The sequence below is a fragment of the Phyllobates terribilis genome, unplaced genomic scaffold (assembly GCF_046119375.1).
Source record: "Phyllobates terribilis strain yellow unplaced genomic scaffold, ASM4611937v1 Scaffold_7__3_contigs__length_470593459, whole genome shotgun sequence".
Taxonomy (NCBI): domain Eukaryota; kingdom Metazoa; phylum Chordata; class Amphibia; order Anura; family Dendrobatidae; genus Phyllobates; species Phyllobates terribilis.
In genome coordinates this window covers 191,999,869-192,018,331 of record NW_027362767.1, presented here as the reverse complement: position 1 = coordinate 192,018,331, position 18,463 = coordinate 191,999,869, and the positions used below count along the sequence as shown (strand labels likewise).

Genomic DNA, 18,463 nt, shown 5'->3' with positions numbered 1-18,463 from the left:
ATATGCCCCCTCTGGACCCTCCACTGAATGGAGGCAGTCACTCCTCTATACAGAGGAGGCCAGGCAGAGCAGCCATACTGAGGCCGTTATCTCCGACAAAAAAGCATGAGTGAATACTAGGGCACCTGGATAAATTATGGCTCTGAGTAGAGGTAATATTGGCTATGATTTAGCCAATTTATTTTAATAAAGAACAGTACTCAATTAGTTAAAGGGGGATAGCCAAGAATGTGTTAAAAATGCCCATTCACATAATTAAAACTGCAACCCGTCCTAGGTCATGTGTCAAGTTAAACTGCAGCAGCCTGAGTGCAGCTCCTGAGAATGGTGTCTCCGCTAACAAAAAGCTGTACCGTAAGCTTACATACCTCAGTCAGCTAGAAGACTAAAGTGTTCTCTGCAATGGACTGGACACAGGATTTTTTTCTCCTGCCTTAGTCCTCTGTGCGCAATGAGCCAAGGCGAAGATTTATTTATTCTCATGTCACAGCCCTTCTTCTCAGCTCACCAGCATGTATGCTTATGATACAGCTCCTCTGTCAGTTGAGACACTGGTCTCAGGAGCAGTGTTTCTTCACACTGCTGGAACCCTTCCTGATACATGACTTGGACTAACTGCAGTTTAAATGACATGATGGGGCCCATTTTTTCACATTTTTTTGGTGAACACAATTAATGCAAAAGTGAAGGCTGATTTTATGGAAATGTAGCACACCATAGACAGTCAGGATAATGCTGTAGTCATTTGCAGAAATAGAATTCTTTAAAGGCTTTTCTATATTTTTACAGTATAATCCACTCACTGAACCAAGCGCCTCAATATAACACACGTTGCCCTATAATGCACCATGTAAAACAAATGTTATTTCCCTGTAATTGAAGCGGTGGCTGAGTCCTGCACCGCTCGGGGAGCAGCCCTGACTTCTTCATCTATTCATGGTCTTGCATTTATCCCTTTTTTCTTTTTCTGTACTGAACATTTCATAAGTTTTTATACTTCGTGACAAATACATCAAGTTTCTATAAAAACTCAATATTCCCAGCGCTGCCCCTTATGTTTCCAGACTTCTGCCCTTCGTCCGGCAGCTGGAAATCGGCTTTTGGTCCAAATCCTGACGGACAGATATCGGTCTAATCGGTGCTTGGAAGTGATCATAATTTCCTTGTTTTTGTTTGTCCTCCTACTTTTTGAGGATTTACCGCAGGTTCTCAATGGGGTTGAGATCTGAGAGTTTCCTGGCCATGGACCCAAAATATCACGGTTTTGTTCACAGAACCTGTTAGTTATCACTTTTGCCCTGGAAAATAGTCTCCATCATATTGGAAAAAGCATTGTTGATCACCAAAGTTGCTCCTGGATAGTCTGGAGACGTTGCTCTTGATTAGATCTCATTCTTTATATATGGCCGTGTCCTTAGGGAAATTGTAGGTGAGCCCCCTCCATGGATGAGAAGCCCCCACGCATTGTGAGAGACCCTCTCCATGGATGAGAAGACCCCACACATTGTGAGTGATCCCCTCCATGGATGAGAAGCCCCCACACATTGTGAGTGACCCCCTCCATGATGAGAAGCCTCCACACATTGTGAGTGACCCCCTCCATGGATGAGTAGACATCACACATTGTGAGTGACCCCCTCTATGGATGAGAAGCCCCCACACATTGTGAGTGGTCCCCTCCATGGAGGAGAAGCCCCCTCACATTGTGAGTTATCCCCTCCATGATGAGAAGCCTCCACACATTGTGAGTGACCCCCTCCATGGATGAGAAGCCCCCACACATTGTGAGAAACCCCCACACAATGTCAGTGACCCCCTCCATGGATGAGAAGACATCACACATTGTGAGTGATGAGAAGCCTCCACACATTGTGAGAAACCCCCACACGATGTCAGTGACCCCCTCCATGGATGAGAAGTCCCCACACATTGTGAGTGATCTCCCTCCATGGATGAGAAGCCCCCACACATTGTGAGTGATCTCCTCCATGGATGAGAAGACCCCATACATTGTGAGTGATCTCCTCCATGGATGAGAAGCCCCCACACATTGTGAGTAATCCCTCCATGATGAGAAGCCCCCACACATTGTGAGTGGTCCCCTCCATGGATGAGAAGCCCCCACACATTGTGAGTGGTCCCCTCCATGGATGAGAAACCCCCACACATTGTGAGTGGTCCCCTCCATGGATGAGAAGCCCCCACACATGGTGAGTGATCTCCTCCATGGATGAGAAGACCCCACACATTGTGAGTGATCTCCTCCATGGATGAGAAGCCCCCGCACATTGTGAGAGACCCCCACACAATGTCAGTGACCCCCTCCATGGATGAGAAGCCCCCACATATTGTGAGTGATCTCCTCCATGGATGAGAAGTCCCTGCACATTGTGAATGACCCCCTCCATGATGAGAAGCCCCCACACATTGTGAGTGATCTCCTCCATGGATGAGAAGACCCCACACATTGTGAGTGATCCCCCCATGATGAGAAGCCCCCACACATTGTGAGTGATCCCACCATGATGAGAAGCCCCCACACATTGTGAGTGACCCCCTCCATGGATGAGAAGCCCCCGCACATTGTGAGTGACCCCCTCCATGGATGAGAAGCCCCCACACATTGTGAGTGATCTCCCCATGATGAGAAGCCCCCACACATTGTGAGTGACCGCCTACATGGATGAGAAGCCCCCGCACATTGTGAGTGGTCCCCTCCATGGATGAGAAGCCCCCACACATTGTGAGTGATCCCCTCCATGATGAGAAGCCCCCACACATTGTGAGTGGTCCCCTCCATGGATGAGAAGCCCCCACACATTGTGAGTGATCCCCTCCATGGATGAGAAGCCCCCACACATTGTGAGTGATCCCCTCCATGATGAGAAGCCCCCGCACATTGTGAGTGGTCCCCTCCATGGATGAGAAGCCCCCACACATTGTGAGTGATCTCCCCATGATGAGAAGCCCCCACACATTGTGAGTGACCGCCTACATGGATGAGAAGCCCCCGCACATTGTGAGTGGTCCCCTCCATGGATGAGAAGCCCCCACACATTGTGAGTGATCCCCTCCATGATGAGAAGCCCCCACACATTGTGAGCTCCTCCATGTATGAGAAGCCTCCACACATTGTGAGTGATCCCCTCCATGGATGAGAAGCCCCCACACATTGTGAGTGATCCCCTCCATGATGAGAAGCCCCCGCACATTGTGAGTGGTCCCCTCCATGGATGAGAAGCCCCCACACATTGTGAGTGATCCCCTCCATGATGAGAAGCCCCCGCACATTGTGAGTGGTCCCCTCCATGGATGAGAAGCCCCCACACATTGTGAGTGATCTCCCCATGATGAGAAGCCCCCACACATTGTGAGTGACCGCCTACATGGATGAGAAGCCCCCGCACATTGTGAGTGGTCCCCTCCATGGATGAGAAGCCCCCACACATTGTGAGTGATCCCCTCCATGATGAGAAGCCCCCATACATTGTGAGCTCCTCCATGTATGAGAAGCCTCCACACATTGTGAGTGACCCCCTCCATGGATGAGAAGTCCCCACACACTGTGAGTGACCCCCTCCATGGATAAGAAGCCCACACACATTGTGAGTGACCCCCTCCATGGATGAGAAGCCCCCGCACATGGTGAGTGACCCCCTCCACGGATGAAAAGCCCCCACACATTGTGAGTGATTACCCCATTATGAGAAGCCCCCACACATTGTGAGTGATCCCCCTCCATGGATGAGAAGTCCCCACACATTGTGAGTGACCCCCTCCATGGATGAGAAGCCCCTGCACATTGTGAGTGGTCCCCTCCATGGATGAAAAGCCCCCACACATTGTAAGTGATCCCCTCCATGATAAGAATCCACCGCACATTGTGAGTGACCCCCTCCATGATGAGAAGCCCCCACACATTGTGAGTGATCCCCTCCATGATGAGAAGCCCCCACACATTGTGAGAGATCCCCTCCATGATGAGAAGCCCCCACACATGAATGGTCTCAGGAGGCTTTACTGTTGGCAGACACACGACTAATGGTAGCTCTCACCTTTTCTTCTCCAGACATTCATTCTTCTAGAAGTCCCAAACAGACTGGAGGGGAGTGCAGCAGAGAGAATACCTTTACCCCAGTCCTCTGCAGTCATATCCCTGTGCTTCCTGCAGAATTTCCTTGATGTTTGTCTTGGACAGAAGTGGCTTCTTTGCTGTTCTGGTACCAGGCAGCCTCTGACTCTGATGTCTGCCAGCTCCCACTCCAGAGCAAGCTCTGCTCTGGGCTTGGTATGATCCAGTAGCTGAATCCTTTTTAGGAGACGGTCCTAGCACTTACTTGACTTTCTTGGGAGCCCTGAAACTTGTTCACAGCAATTGAACTTCTCCCTTTTCTCAATGATCTGATAAATGGTTGACTTGGTGGCAATCTCACAAGCAGCGATGTCCTTGCCTGTGAAGCACTGTTGATGCCAAGTAGTGATGATCAACTAGCAAGCAATGACTTTGCAATTCATCTGATCCCTTTTCATAACATTCTCGAGTTAATGCAAATTTCCACTGTAAAAGTTGAAGCAGCAAACTTTGCGAAAAGCAACATTTTTGTCAGTTTCAAAGCTTTTGTTCACGACTGTATATTTTCTATAATTTCTTCACTCCTCCAGTAGTGTTTATTGCTCTGCTTTTGGTTGCACCCCTTACTTTTTGAGAGGTATGGGGTTGGGAGCATTATGGTAAAAGAGCGTGGTGCTTACATAATGGTAGACGAGGTTTTGCACAATTTTAAGTGATAAAAAATTGATTACGATAGGCTGTTCATTTGGGTTTTTTGATAGGAGTATGACTTACATTCTCATTTTTTTTTCTTTTTTGCCTTTTTTTGCTACAGATACAGTTTTGCAAGCTTTTAGTGTTGGGTAAAAATCCCTATTTTCCCTATTGTGGAGTTTGTGGTGCTCTTTAAGTTCTTTGTAAAGCTTAATGTAACAGTACTTGTGATCATCCCCCTTGATGGCAGGGCTGTGGAGTTGGAGCCCAATTTGGTGGAGTCGGTATAAAATGGACTGACTCCTAAAGTATATAATAAATTGGGTGCAGTAGTTCAATGCAGTTTGTGGGGAATATTTTTTCATAAGAATTTGGGCAAGTTATGAAATGTCCTATTCCTGATCTCAGGGTCTGGACTTTTAGCTGAGATGAATCTGTGCTACAGTAAATTTATCACTTGAACATGAGCCGCGTATGAGGGAGTCGGAGTCGTGGAAATTGAGGAGTCGGAGGTTTGGCTTACTGACTCCACAGCCCTGCTTGATGGGTGTATACTCCCTAAATAAGGGACTGTTTAGCCAATATTGGACTGGAAGATGTGAACAGACTGAACGAATCAGTCCTAGGACTGAAAATTGTGGGAATGCAGAGATGAAGCATTCACCAGAGCCAATGCTCCTCACCGGAGCCAATGCTCCTCACCGGCTTCTTCATAGACTTCACAGACCACTGTGGCTAGTAACGATTAACGGGAAAAGGAGGCGAGCAGGAAACGACCGTTACTCCTGTGACCGCACACACTTACCTCTCGCCTCTTTGCTTCGTTTTTACGATACTTGGTGAAAAGATGGCACAAAATATTACCGCAGCAGCACGCCACGTGAATCAAGGGGCCTTCCTTCCCTAAGCTGAGGCCAGAAGAGACCGCCAGTACCAGCGTCATAGTCTTGATCATCAGCGTCCACTTTCCTAGGTATCCACGGATAATAAATCCGCTGAGTATGGTTTTAATCTAAGGAGAAAAACAGATGAATAGTTATCATCCATGACAATCTACGGTCTATCCTGGCACGTCATGTACGGGCTAGGCTGGGAAATACCGACATGGCCCCAATAACAGCTCTCCCCCAGACCTCCGATCAGAAAGCCGGGATGGAAACTGCAGACAGGACTGAAAAGACACAGAACTAGGAAGATAGGTAGAGCCACAAAGAAACTACTTAGGGTATTATAAGAAAGATATCAAGGGAGAATAAACCCATGATTTTATTAGAGACATCACATGACAAACAAGATAAAAAACATAAATGTGCAAGAGAAGAATAAAAATAACAAAGTGCATAAAAAGAGGAGGCAGAGAAACATCAGCAACACGGATAGAGTATACAGTACCGGGCAGAGAAACATCAGCAGCACGGACAGAGAGACATCAGCAACACGGACAGAGTACACAGTACCGGGCAGAGAGACATCAGCAGCATGGACAGAGTACACAGTACCGGGCAGAGAAGCATCAGCAGCACGGACAGAGTATACAGTACCGGGCAGAGAAAGATCAGCAGCACGGACAGAGTATACAGTACCGGGCAGAGAAACATCAGCAGCACGGACAGAGTATACAGTACCGGGCAGAGAAACATCAGCAGCACGGACAGAGAGACATCAGCAGCACGGACAGAGTATACAGTACCGGGCAGAGAAACATCAGCAGCACGGACAGAGAGACATCAGCAACACGGACAGAGTATACAGTACCGGGCAGAGAAACATCAGCAGCACGGACAGAGAGACATCAGCAACACGGATAGAGTACACAGTACCGGGAGAGGGAGAACCATCAGCAGCACGGATAGAGTATACAGTACCAGGCAGAGAAACATCAGCAGCACGGACAGAGTATACAGTACCGGGCAGAGAGACATCAGCAGCACGGACAGAGTATACAGTACCGGGCAGAGAAACATCAGCAGCACGGACAGAGTATACAGTACCGGGCAGAGAGACATCAGCAGCACGGACAGAGTATACAGTACCGGGCAGAGAAACATCAGCAGCACGGACAGAGTATACAGTACCGGGCAGAGAAACATCAGCAGCACGGATAGAGTATACAGTACAGGGCAGAGAAACATCAGCAGCACGGACAGAGTATACAGTACCAGGCAGAGAAACATCAGCAGCACGGACAGAGTATACAGTACCGGGCAGAGAAAGATCAGCAGCACGGACAGAGTATACAGTACCGGGCAGAGAAACATCAGCAGCACGGATAGAGTATACAGTACCGGGAGAGGGAGAACCATCAGCAGCACGGATAGAGTATACAGTACCAGGCAGAGAAACATCAGCAGCACGGACAGAGTATACAGTACCGGGCAGAGAGACATCAGCAGCACGGACAGAGTATACAGTACCGGGCAGAGAAACATCAGCAGCACGGACAGAGTATACAGTACCGGGCAGAGAGACATCAGCAGCACGGACAGAGTATACAGTACCGGGCAGAGAAACATCAGCAGCACGGACAGAGTATACAGTACCGGGCAGAGAAACATCAGCAGCACGGACAGAGTATACAGTACCGGGCAGAGAAACATCAGCAGCACGGATAGAGTATACAGTACAGGGCAGAGAAACATCAGCAGCACGGACAGAGTATACAGTACCGGGCAGAGAAACATCAGCAGCACGGATAGAGTATACAGTACCAGGCAGAGAAACATCAGCAGCACGGACAGAGTATACAGTACCGGGCAGAGAAACATCAGCAGCACGGATAGAGTATACAGTACAGGGCAGAGAAACATCAGCAGCACGGACAGAGTATACAGTACCAGGCAGAGAAACATCAGCAGCACGGACAGAGTACACAGTACCGGGCAGAGAAGCATCAGCAGCATGGACAGAGTATACAGTACCGGGCAGAGAAACATCAGCAGCACGGACAGAGTACACAGTACCGAGCAGAGAAGCATCAGCAGCACGGACAGAGTATACAGTACCGGGCAGAGAGACATCAGCAGCACGGACAGAGTACACAGTACCGGGCAGAGAAGCATCAGCAGCACGGACAGAGTATACAGTACAGGGCAGAGAAACATCAGCAACACGGATAGAGTATACAGTACCGGGCAGAGAAACATCAGCAGCACGGACAGAGTATACAGTACCGGGCAGAGAAACATCAGCAGCACGGATAGAGTATACAGTACCGGGCAGAGAAACATCAGCAGCACGGATAGAGTATACAGTACAGGGCAGAGAAACATCAGCAGCACGGACAGAGTATACAGTACCGGGCAGAGAGACATCAGCAGCACGGACAGAGTATACAGTACCAGGCAGAGAAAGATCAGCAGCACGGACAGAGTATACAGTACCGGTCAGAGAGACATCAGCAGCACGGACAGAGTACACAGTACCGGGCAGAGAAGCATCAGCAACACGGACAGAGTACACAGTACCGGGCAGGGAAACATCAGCAGCACGGACAGAGTATACAGTACCGGGCAGAGAAACATCAACAGCACGGACAGAGTATACAGTACCGGGCAGAGAAACATCAGCAGCACGGACAGAGTATACAGTACCAGGCAGAGAAACATCAGCAGCACGGACAGAGTATACAGTACCGGGTGAGGGAGAAACATCAGCAGCACGGACAGAGTATATAGTACCGGGCAGAGAAACATCAGCAGCACGGACAGAGTATACAGTACCAGGTGAGGGAGAAACATCAGCAGCACGGACAGAGTATACAGTACCGGGCAGAGAAGCATCAGCAGCACAGACAAGAGTATACAGTACCGGGCAGAGAGACATCAGCAGCACGGACAGAGTATACAGTACCAGGCAGAGAAACATCAGCAGCACAGACATGAGTATACAGTACCGGGCAGAGAAGCATCAGCAGCACGGACAGAGTATACAGTACCGGGAGAGGGAGAACCATCAGCAGCACGGACAGAGAATACAGTACCGGGTGAGGGAGAAACGAATGTGTAAATAAACAAGTGCACAAAAAGGGACGGCAGCTATGATAGGAAGTGGTAATGAAAGTGCCACAGTATAAAAACTAAATAGGTAGAGAGAATACTGTGAGTTTCTAAGCCAACACTGGCAAATAGTATATCAGAGACAGACATATAACGGCGACTCATGCACTTTATGGCAGGTTTAATCCTGTCTTGCACATTTATGTTTTTTATCTTGTTTGTCATGTGGTGTCTCATAAAATGATGGATTTATTCCACCTTGATATCTTTATCTTATATTACCCCAAGTCGTTCTGTCTGCTTGGGTAGCGCGCTGGCAATTGCACTTCTTATATGCATCTTTATTCTGGGATATGCTCCTTCTATTGTAGGTTTAAACTTGGAAAATAGGACAAGTTTTCTTTTTAGTTTTCTGACTTGCTGATTCTTTTCTTACTTATCAGCTGCAAAACGATAAGGCTATGTGCCCACAAAGCAGAATCGATGCAGATTTTTCCTGAGCATTTTTGCCTCTCTCTGACAGATAAAAACGCACGCGGACTCTGCACGCGGACTCTGCACGCGTTTTTTTCTGCCAGGGAGAAGCGTTTGTGAAGCATTTTTACATGCATTTCCGCATGTCTTTTTTCAAGCATTTTTCCATGCGATTTTCAGCATCACTTGGAAAGTGCTTGACAAGTTGGTCACACAATATAAATCCATGCAACCGGCATGTATTTATATAGTGTGACCAACTTATGCTGCTTTAAATGCAGCATCAATAGTAAAAAAAAGAATTAAAACGTAAAAAATAAAAAAAAAACATTATACTAACTTGTCCGGTGGCCCCCGGTCTCTTCTCCGGTGGCGTCCTCTGTCCTCGGAGTCTCGCGGTCTTCTCAAAAGTACCTGCGGTGACGTCATTTAGTGATGTGATGGTCAAGCGACAGCTGACGTCGGCGGTCGTGTGACCTGTCAGCCGACTAAATTATGTCTACGTAGGTCCTTTGAGAACACAGAGGGACGCCGAGGACAGGTAAGTATAATTTTTTTCTATTTTTTTTTTTACGTTTTAATTCTTTTTTTACTAATGGTACCCGGGTCGGATGAGAGTCTCCTCTTCTCCAGACCCGGGTACCATCCGCGTATTGAACCGCATAACATCAGCATGCATACATGTATACATGTGGATGTTATGCGGTTCAATAATTACGCACAAGAAATGGAAGTGCTACGGATTTTTCCCCAATGATCTTCCGCAGCATGTGCACAACACATGTGGATCATCATTGGGGGACATGGCAGACAGCTTAACAAGTGTTTTTAACGCGTTTTTGCGGCGGAAATGCAGCCGCGGAAACGAATTAAATCGGCATCGTGAGCACACAGCCTAAGAGCAGAATTGGCAAAGTTCACCCGAGATAATATACAATCTAATATATATAATACAGAATATAATATATATAATATACAATATAATATATGTAATATACAATATAACAATATAGCAACAAACCCAGCTGCTTGTGACCCATATAACATCAGATATTTCATGTGTGCCGTCATCCACACACACCCTATGCTAATAATGGTGATGCATCAGATGCTGTATGAATGATGGAATACAACTGGTTTTCTTTTTGCACCTATAGACTTGAATGTGAGAGTCTCATCTAAAATATAGGATTGACTCCTGCACGCTGCAACTGTTCACACAGACATTTGGGTCCTATAATAACATTGGTCCTAGTACAGACTGTGTGACATCACTTTTTCCAAGGTGGTGTGAACGTTGCCTTAATGTGCACAGACAGGCGGTCTCTGCGCGCTCACACCTCCTCTCTGCGCGCTCACACCTGTCCTCCTCTCTGCACGCTCACACCTGTCCGCCTCGCCTCCTCTCTGCGCGCTCACACCTCCTCTCTGCGCACTCACACCTGTCCTCCTCTCTGCACGCTCACACCTCTCCGCCTCGCCTCCTCTCTGCGCGCTCACACCTCTCCGCCTCGCCTCCTCTCTGCACGCTCACATCTCTCCGCCTCGCCTCCTCTCTGCACGCTCACACCTGTCCGCCTCGCCTCCTCTCTGCACGCTCACACCTGTCCGCCTCGCCTCCTCTCTGCACGCTCACATCTCTCCGCCTCGCCTCCTCTCTGCACGCTCACACCTCTCCGCCTCGCCTCCTCTCTGCACGCTCACACCTGTCCGCCTCGCCTCCTCTCTGCACGCTCACATCTCTCCGCCTCGCCTCCTCTCTGCACGCTCACACCTGTCCGCCTCCTCTCTGCACGCTCACACCTGTCCGCCTCGCCTCCTCTCTGCACGCTCACATCTCTCCGCCTCGCCTCCTCTCTGCACGCTCACACCTCTCCGCCTCGCCTCCTCTCTGCACGCTCACACCTGTCCGCCTCGCCTCCTCTCTGCACGCTCACACCTGTCCGCCTCGCCTCCTCTCTGCACGCTCACACCTGTCCGCCTCGCCTCCTCTCTGCACGCTCACACCTGTCCGCCTCGCCTCCTCTCTGCACGCTCACACCTGTCCGCCTCGCCTCCTCTCTGCACGCTCACACCTGTCCGCCTCGCCTCCTCTCTGCACGCTCACATCTCTCCGCCTCGCCTCCTCTCTGCACGCTCACACCTCTCCGCCTCGCCTCCTCTCTGCGCGCTCACACCTGTCCGCCTCGCCTCCTTTCTGCGCGCTCACACCTCTCCGCCTCGCCTCCTCTCTGCGCGCTCACACCTGTCCTCCTCTCTGCACGCTCACACCTGTCCGCCTCGCCTCCTCTGCACGCTCACACCTCCTCTCTGCGCGCTCACACCTGTCCTCCTCTCTGCACGCTCACACCTCTCCGCCTCGCCTCCTCTCTGCACGCTCACACCTGTCCGCCTCGCCTCCTCTCTGCACGCTCACACCTGTCCGCCTCGGCTCCTCTGCACGCTCACACCTGTCCGCCTCGCCTCCTCTCTGCACGCTCACACCTGTCCGCCTCGGCTCCTCTGCACGCTCACACCTGTCCGCCTCGCCTCCTCTCTGCACGCTCACACCTGTCCGCCTCGCCTCCTCTCTGCGCGCTCACACCTGTCCGCCTCGCCTCCTCTCTGCGCGCTCACACCTCTCCGCCTCAACTCCTCTCTGCGCGCTCACACCTGTCCGCCTCGCCTCCTCTCTGCACGCTCACACCTGTCCGCCTCGCCTCCTCTCTGCGCACTCACATCTCTCCGCCTCGCCTCCTCTCTGCGCGCTCACACCTGTCCTCCTCTCTGCACGCTCACACCTGTCCGCCTCGCCTCCTCTCTGCGCGCTCACACCTCTCCGCCTCGCCTCCTCTCTGCACGCTCACATCTCTCCGCCTCGCCTCCTCTCTGCACGCTCACACCTCTCCGCCTCGCCTCCTCTCTGCACGCTCACACCTGTCCGCCTCGCCTCCTCTCTGCCCGCTCACATCTCTCCGCCTCGCCTCCTCTCTGCACGCTCACACCTGTCCGCCTCGCCTCCTCTCTGCACGCTCACACCTGTCCGCCTCGCCTCCTCTCTGCACGCTCACATCTCTCCGCCTCGCCTCCTCTCTGCACGCTCACACCTGTCCGCCTCGCCTCCTCTCTGCGCACTCACATCTCTCCGCCTCGCCTCCTCTCTGCGCGCTCACACCTGTCCTCCTCTCTGCACGCTCACACCTGTCCGCCTCGCCTCCTCTCTGCGCGCTCACACCTCTCCGCCTCGCCTCCTCTCTGCACGCTCACATCTCTCCGCCTCGCCTCCTCTCTGCACGCTCACACCTCTCCGCCTCGCCTCCTCTCTGCACGCTCACACCTGTCCGCCTCGCCTCCTCTCTGCCCGCTCACATCTCTCCGCCTCGCCTCCTCTCTGCACGCTCACACCTGTCCGCCTCGCCTCCTCTCTGCACGCTCACACCTGTCCGCCTCGCCTCCTCTCTGCACGCTCACATCTCTCCGCCTCGCCTCCTCTCTGCACGCTCACACCTGTCCGCCTCGCCTCCTCTCTGCACGCTCACACCTGTCCGCCTCGCCTCCTCTCTGCACGCTCACACCTGTCCGCCTCGCCTCCTCTCTGCACGCTCACACCTGTCCGCCTCGCCTCCTCTCTGCACGCTCACATCTCTCCGCCTCGCCTCCTCTCTGCACGCTCACACCTCTCCGCCTCGCCTCCTCTCTGCGCGCTCACACCTGTAAGCCTCGCCTCCTCTCTGCGCGCTCACACCTCTCCGCCTCGCCTCCTCTCTGCGCGCTCACACCTGTCCTCCTCTCTGCGCGCTCACACCTGTCCTCCTCTCTGCACGCTCACACCTGTCCGCCTCGCCTCCTCTGCACGCTCACACCTCCTCTCTGCGCGCTCACACCTGTCCTCCTCTCTGCACGCTCACACCTCTCCGCCTCGCCTCCTCTCTGCACGCTCACACCTGTCCGCCTCGCCTCCTCTCTGCACGCTCACACCTGTCCGCTTCGGCTCCTCTGCACGCTCACACCTGTCCGCCTCGCCTCCTCTCTGCACGCTCACACCTGTCCGCCTCGCCTCCTCTCTGCACGCTCACACCTGTCCGCCTCGCCTCCTCTCTGCGCGCTCACACCTCTCCGCCTCAACTCCTCTCTGCGCGCTCACACCTGTCCGCCTCGCCTCCTCTCTGCACGCTCACACCTGTCCGCCTCGCCTCCTCTCTGCGCACTCACATCTCTCCGCCTCGCCTCCTCTCTGCGCGCTCACACCTGTCCTCCTCTCTGCACGCTCACACCTGTCCGCCTCGCCTCCTCTCTGCGCGCTCACACCTCTCCGCCTCGCCTCCTCTCTGCACGCTCACCCCTCTCCACCTCGCCTCCTCTCTGAACGCTCACACCTCTCCACCTCGCCTCCTCTCTGCACGCTCACACCTCTCCGCCTCGCCTCCTCTCTGCGCGCTCACACCTGTCCTCCTCTCTGCGCGCTCACACCTGTCCTCCTCTCTGCGCGCTCACACCTGTCCGCCTCGCCTCCTCTCTGCGCGCTCACACCTCTCGGCCTCGCCTCCTCTCTGCACGCTCACACCTCTCCGCCTCGCCTCCTCTCTGCACACTCACACCTCTCCGCCTCGCCTCCTCTCTGCACGCTCACACCTCTCCGCCTCGCCTCCTCTCTGCACGCTCACACCTGTCCGCCTCGCCTCCTCTCTGCACGCTCACACCTGTCCGCCTCGGCTCCTCTGCACGCTCACACCTGTCCGCCTCGCCTCCTCTCTGCACGCTCACACCTGTCCGCCTCGCCTCCTCTCTGCACGCTCACACCTGTCCGCCTCGCCTCCTCTCTGCGCGCTCACACCTGTCCGCCTCAACTCCTCTCTGCGCGCTCACACCTGTCCGCCTCGCCTCCTCTCTGCGCGCTCACACCTGTCCTCCTCTCTGCACGCTCACACCTGTCCGCCTCGCCTCCTCTCTGCGCGCTCACACCTCTCCGCCTCGCCTCCTCTCTGCACGCTCACCCCTCTCCACCTCGCCTCCTCTCTGAACGCTCACACCTCTCCACCTCGCCTCCTCTCTGCACGCTCACACCTCTCCGCCTCGCCTCCTCTCTGCGCGCTCACACCTGTCCTCCTCTCTGCGCGCTCACACCTGTCCTCCTCTCTGCGCGCTCACACCTGTCCGCCTCGCCTCCTCTCTGCGCGCTCACACCTCTCGGCCTCGCCTCCTCTCTGCACGCTCACACCTCTCCGCCTCGCCTCCTCTCTGCACACTCACACCTCTCCGCCTCTCTGCACGCTCACACCTCTCCGCCTCGCCTCCTCTCTGCATGCTCACACCTGTCCGCCTTGCCTCCTCTCTGCGCACTCACACCTGTCCTCCTCTCTGCACGCTCACACCTGTCCGCCTCGCCTCCTCTCTGCACGCTCACACCTCTCCGCCTCTCTGCACGCTCACACCTGTCCTCCTCTCTGCACGCTCACACCTCTCCGCCTCGCCTCCTCTCTGCACGCTCACACCTCTCCGCCTCGCCTCCTCTCTGCACGCTCACACCTCTCCGCCTCGCCTCCTCTCTGCATGCTCACACCTCTCCGCCTCGCCTCCTCTCTGCACGCTCACACCTGTCCTCCTCTCTGCACGCTCACACCTCTCCGCCTCGCCTCCTCTCTGCACGCTCACACCTGTCCTCCTCGCCTCCTCTCTGCGCGCTCACACCTCTCCGCCTCGCCTCCCCTCTGCACGCTCACACCTCTCCGCCTCGCCTCCTCTCTGCACGCTCACACCTGTCCTCTCTGCACGCTCACACCTCTCCACCTCGCCTCCTCTCTGCGCGCTCACACCTCTCCGCCTCGCCTCCTCTCTGCACGCTCACACCTCTCCGCCTCGCCTCCTCTCTGCACGCTCACACCTCTCCGCCTCGCCTCCTCTCTGCACGCTCACACCTCTCCGCCTCTCTGCACGCTCACACCTGTCCTCCTCTCTGCACGCTCACACCTGTCCGCCTCGCCTCCTCTCTGCGCGCTCACACCTCCTCTCTGCGCACTCACACCTGTCCTCCTCTCTGCACGCTCACACCTCTCCGCCTCGCCTCCTCTGCACGCTCACACCTCTCTGCCTCGCCTCCTCTCTGCGCGCTCACATCTCTCCGCCTCGCCTCCTCTCTGCGCGCTCACACCTGTCCTCCTCTCTGCACGCTCACACCTCTCCGCCTCGCCTCCTCTCTGCACGCTCATACCTCTCCGCCTCGCCTCCTCTCTGCACGCTCACACCTCTCCGCCTCGCCTCCTCTCTGCACGCTCACACCTCTCCGCCTCGCCTCCTCTCTGCACGCTCACACCTCTCCGCCTCGCCTCCTCTCTGCACGCTCACACCTCTCAGCCTCGCCTCCTCTCTGCACGCTCACACCTCTCAGCCTCGCCTCCTCTCTGCACACTCACACCTCTCAGCCTCGCCTCCTCTCTACACGCTCACACCTCTCAGCCTCGCCTCCTCACAGCAAGCTCACACCTCTCCGCCTCCTCTCTGCACGCTCATAAACCTTTCCCATTTTAGGACAATTAGGATTACCATCATTTTTAATATTTGCCAAATGCCAGAATAATGAGAGAGAGAGAGAGAGAGAATGTTTTAAGGCATTTTTATTACTTACTGCAAAGTCAGAAGTTTCCATCCATTTCATTAGTATTTGGTCCCATTGCCCTTCCACTGAATGACTTGGGTCACACGTTTGGGATCTCCTTCCAGAAGCTTCTCACAATAGTTGGTGGAATTTGGGCCGATTCCTCCTGATAAAACTGGTGTAACTGATCCAGGCTTGTAGGTTGCCTTGCTCGCAGCCTTTTCAGTTTTGTCTAAAAATTTTCAATAGGACTGAGATCAGGGCTTTGTGATGGCTGCTCCAAAAAATGGACTTTGTTATCCTTAAGCCACTTTTTACCATTTTGGCAGTATGCTTCTGGTCATTGTCCATTTGGAAAACCCATTTCCGCCTAAACTTTAACTTCCTGACTGATGTCTTGAGACGTTGCTTCAGTATTGCCACATAATCTTCTTTTCACATGATGCCATCTATTTTGTGAAGTGCACGAGTCCCTCCTGCAGCAAAACAACCTCACAACATGATGTGATGCTGCCACCCCCGTATTTCACAGTTGGGATGGTGTTTTTAAGATTCCAAGCTTCTCCCTTTTTCCTCCAAATGTAAAGATTGTCATTATGCTCAAAAAGTTAAATTTTAGTTTCATCAGACACAGGACATGTCTCCAAAAATTAAGGTCTTTGTTCCTGTGTGCATTTGCAAACATTAATCTGGCTTTTTTCTGTTTCTTTTGGAGTAATGGCTTCTTCCTGGCAGAGTGACCTTTCAGCCCATGTTGATACAGTACTCGTTTCACTGTGGATATTGACACAATCTTAACAGCTTCCGCCATCATCTTCACAAGGTCTTTTGCTTTTGTCCTTGGGTTGATATGCACACGTCGGACCAAAGCATGTTCATCTCTGGGACACAGAACCCGTCTCCTTCCTGAGCGGTATGATGGCTGGACATTCCCATCTTGTTTGTACTTATGTATAATTGTGTGTACAGAGGAATGAGGCATCTTCAGAGATCTTGAAATTGTACCCAAGGATGAGCCAGACTTGTGCAAGTCCACAATTCGCTTACTGATATCTTGGCTGATTTCTTTAGACTTTCCCATGATGATACACAAAAAAGCAGTGTGTTTCAGGTGTGCATTAAAATACATCCACAGATATGTCTCTAATTAACTCAGATGTTGCCAAAAAACCTTCCAAACGCATGCCATCATCATATGGGCCGTCCAGAATGGTTTAAAGGCAAAGAAATCTTAGAGTATGGAAACTTTTGACTTTGCAGTAAGTAATAAAAATGCCTTAAAACATTCTCTCTCTCTCATTATTCTGGAATTCGGCAAATATTAAACATTATGGTAATTCTAATTGTCCTAAAACGGGAAAGGTTTATTCTGATTTCATGTCCGATTTTGAGAAAAACATCATATGTGTCTTTTTTTATAGTGTATGTAAACTTCTGGTTTCAAATGTATATTGTGAACCCCAGAACTCACGGATACCCATTATTAACCACTACTTTCCAACTAAAGTCCCAGTAACTTAGAAGTCCTGCCAGTCTTTCCCATCAGTTCAGGTTAACACTGCAGCCAGTCACTGGTCTCAGTGATCCTGTGCCATGCAGACACGGAGGCCAGCGCAGGCTGTAGATCATGTCAACATAGCATAATATGTCCACATAGAACTGTGGTAACTCCGGGACAGAGTGAGAGCAGTCAGACGGCCGTATACATGGACAACAATCAAGTCACAGTGCTGGGACTGGCCGGCAGCTCTCCTGATCTGAGCGTCCCAGCATGTATTTCTATGTAGGGTCAGGAGAGCTGCCAACTAGTCCAAGCACTGCAATGCAAAGCGAGCAGCCGGCGCTCCCGGGCGCTAAGCGAGCAGGCAACGCTCCCGGGCGCTAAACGAGCAGGCAACGCTCTCGGGTGCTAAGCGAGCAGGCAACGCTCCCGGGCGCTAAGCGAGCAGGCAACGCTCCCGGGCGCTAAGCGAGCAGGCAACGCACCCGGGCGCTAAGCGAGCAGGCAACGCACCCGGGCGCTAAGCGAGCAGGCAACGCACCCGGGCGCTAAGCGAGCAGGCAACGCACCCGGGCGCTAAGAAAGCAGGCAACGCTCCCGGGCGCTAAGCGAGCAGGCAACGCTCCCGAGCGCTAAGAAAGCAGGCAACGCTCCCGGGCGCTAAGAAAGCAGGCAACGTTCCCGAGCGCTAAGAAAGCAGGCAACGCTCCCGGGCGCTAAGAAAGCAGGCAACGCTCCCGGGCGCTAAGAAAGCAGGCAACGCTCCCGGGCGCTAAGAAAGCAGGCAACGCTCCCGGGCGCTAAGCGAGCAGGCAACGCTCCCGGGCGCTAAGCGAGCAGGCAACGCTCCCGGGCGCTAAGCGAGCAGGCAACGCTCCCGAGCGCTAAGCGCGCAGGCAACGCTCCCGAACGCTAAGCGCGCAGGCAACGCTACCGAACGCTAAGCGCGCAGGCAACGCTCCTGGACGCTAAGCGCGCAGGCAACGCTCCCGGACGCTAAGCGAGCAGGCAACGCTCCCGGACGCTAAGCGAGCAGGCAACGCTCCCGGACGCTAAGCGAGCAGGCAACGCTCCCGGACGCTAAGCGAGCAGGCAACGCTCCCGGACGCTAAGCGAGCAGGCAACGCTCCCGGACGCTAAGCGAGCAGGCAACGCTC

The 18,463-nt window shown here is 53.2% G+C and overlaps 1 protein-coding gene across 4 annotated transcripts in view; it reads right to left on the bottom strand.

Annotated features, from left to right (window-relative positions):
* The window catches only part of LOC141154142 (H(+)/Cl(-) exchange transporter 5), a 141,463-nt gene that overhangs the window by 44,512 nt on the left and 78,488 nt on the right, over window positions 1-18,463 (bottom strand). For all 4 annotated transcript variants that reach the window (XM_073639637.1, XM_073639636.1, XM_073639635.1 and 1 more), the window contains one exon: window positions 5,571-5,777. In XM_073639637.1, the coding sequence (XP_073495738.1) occupies window positions 5,571-5,777 (207 nt within the window). The remainder of the gene's footprint in view (window positions 1-5,570; window positions 5,778-18,463) is intronic.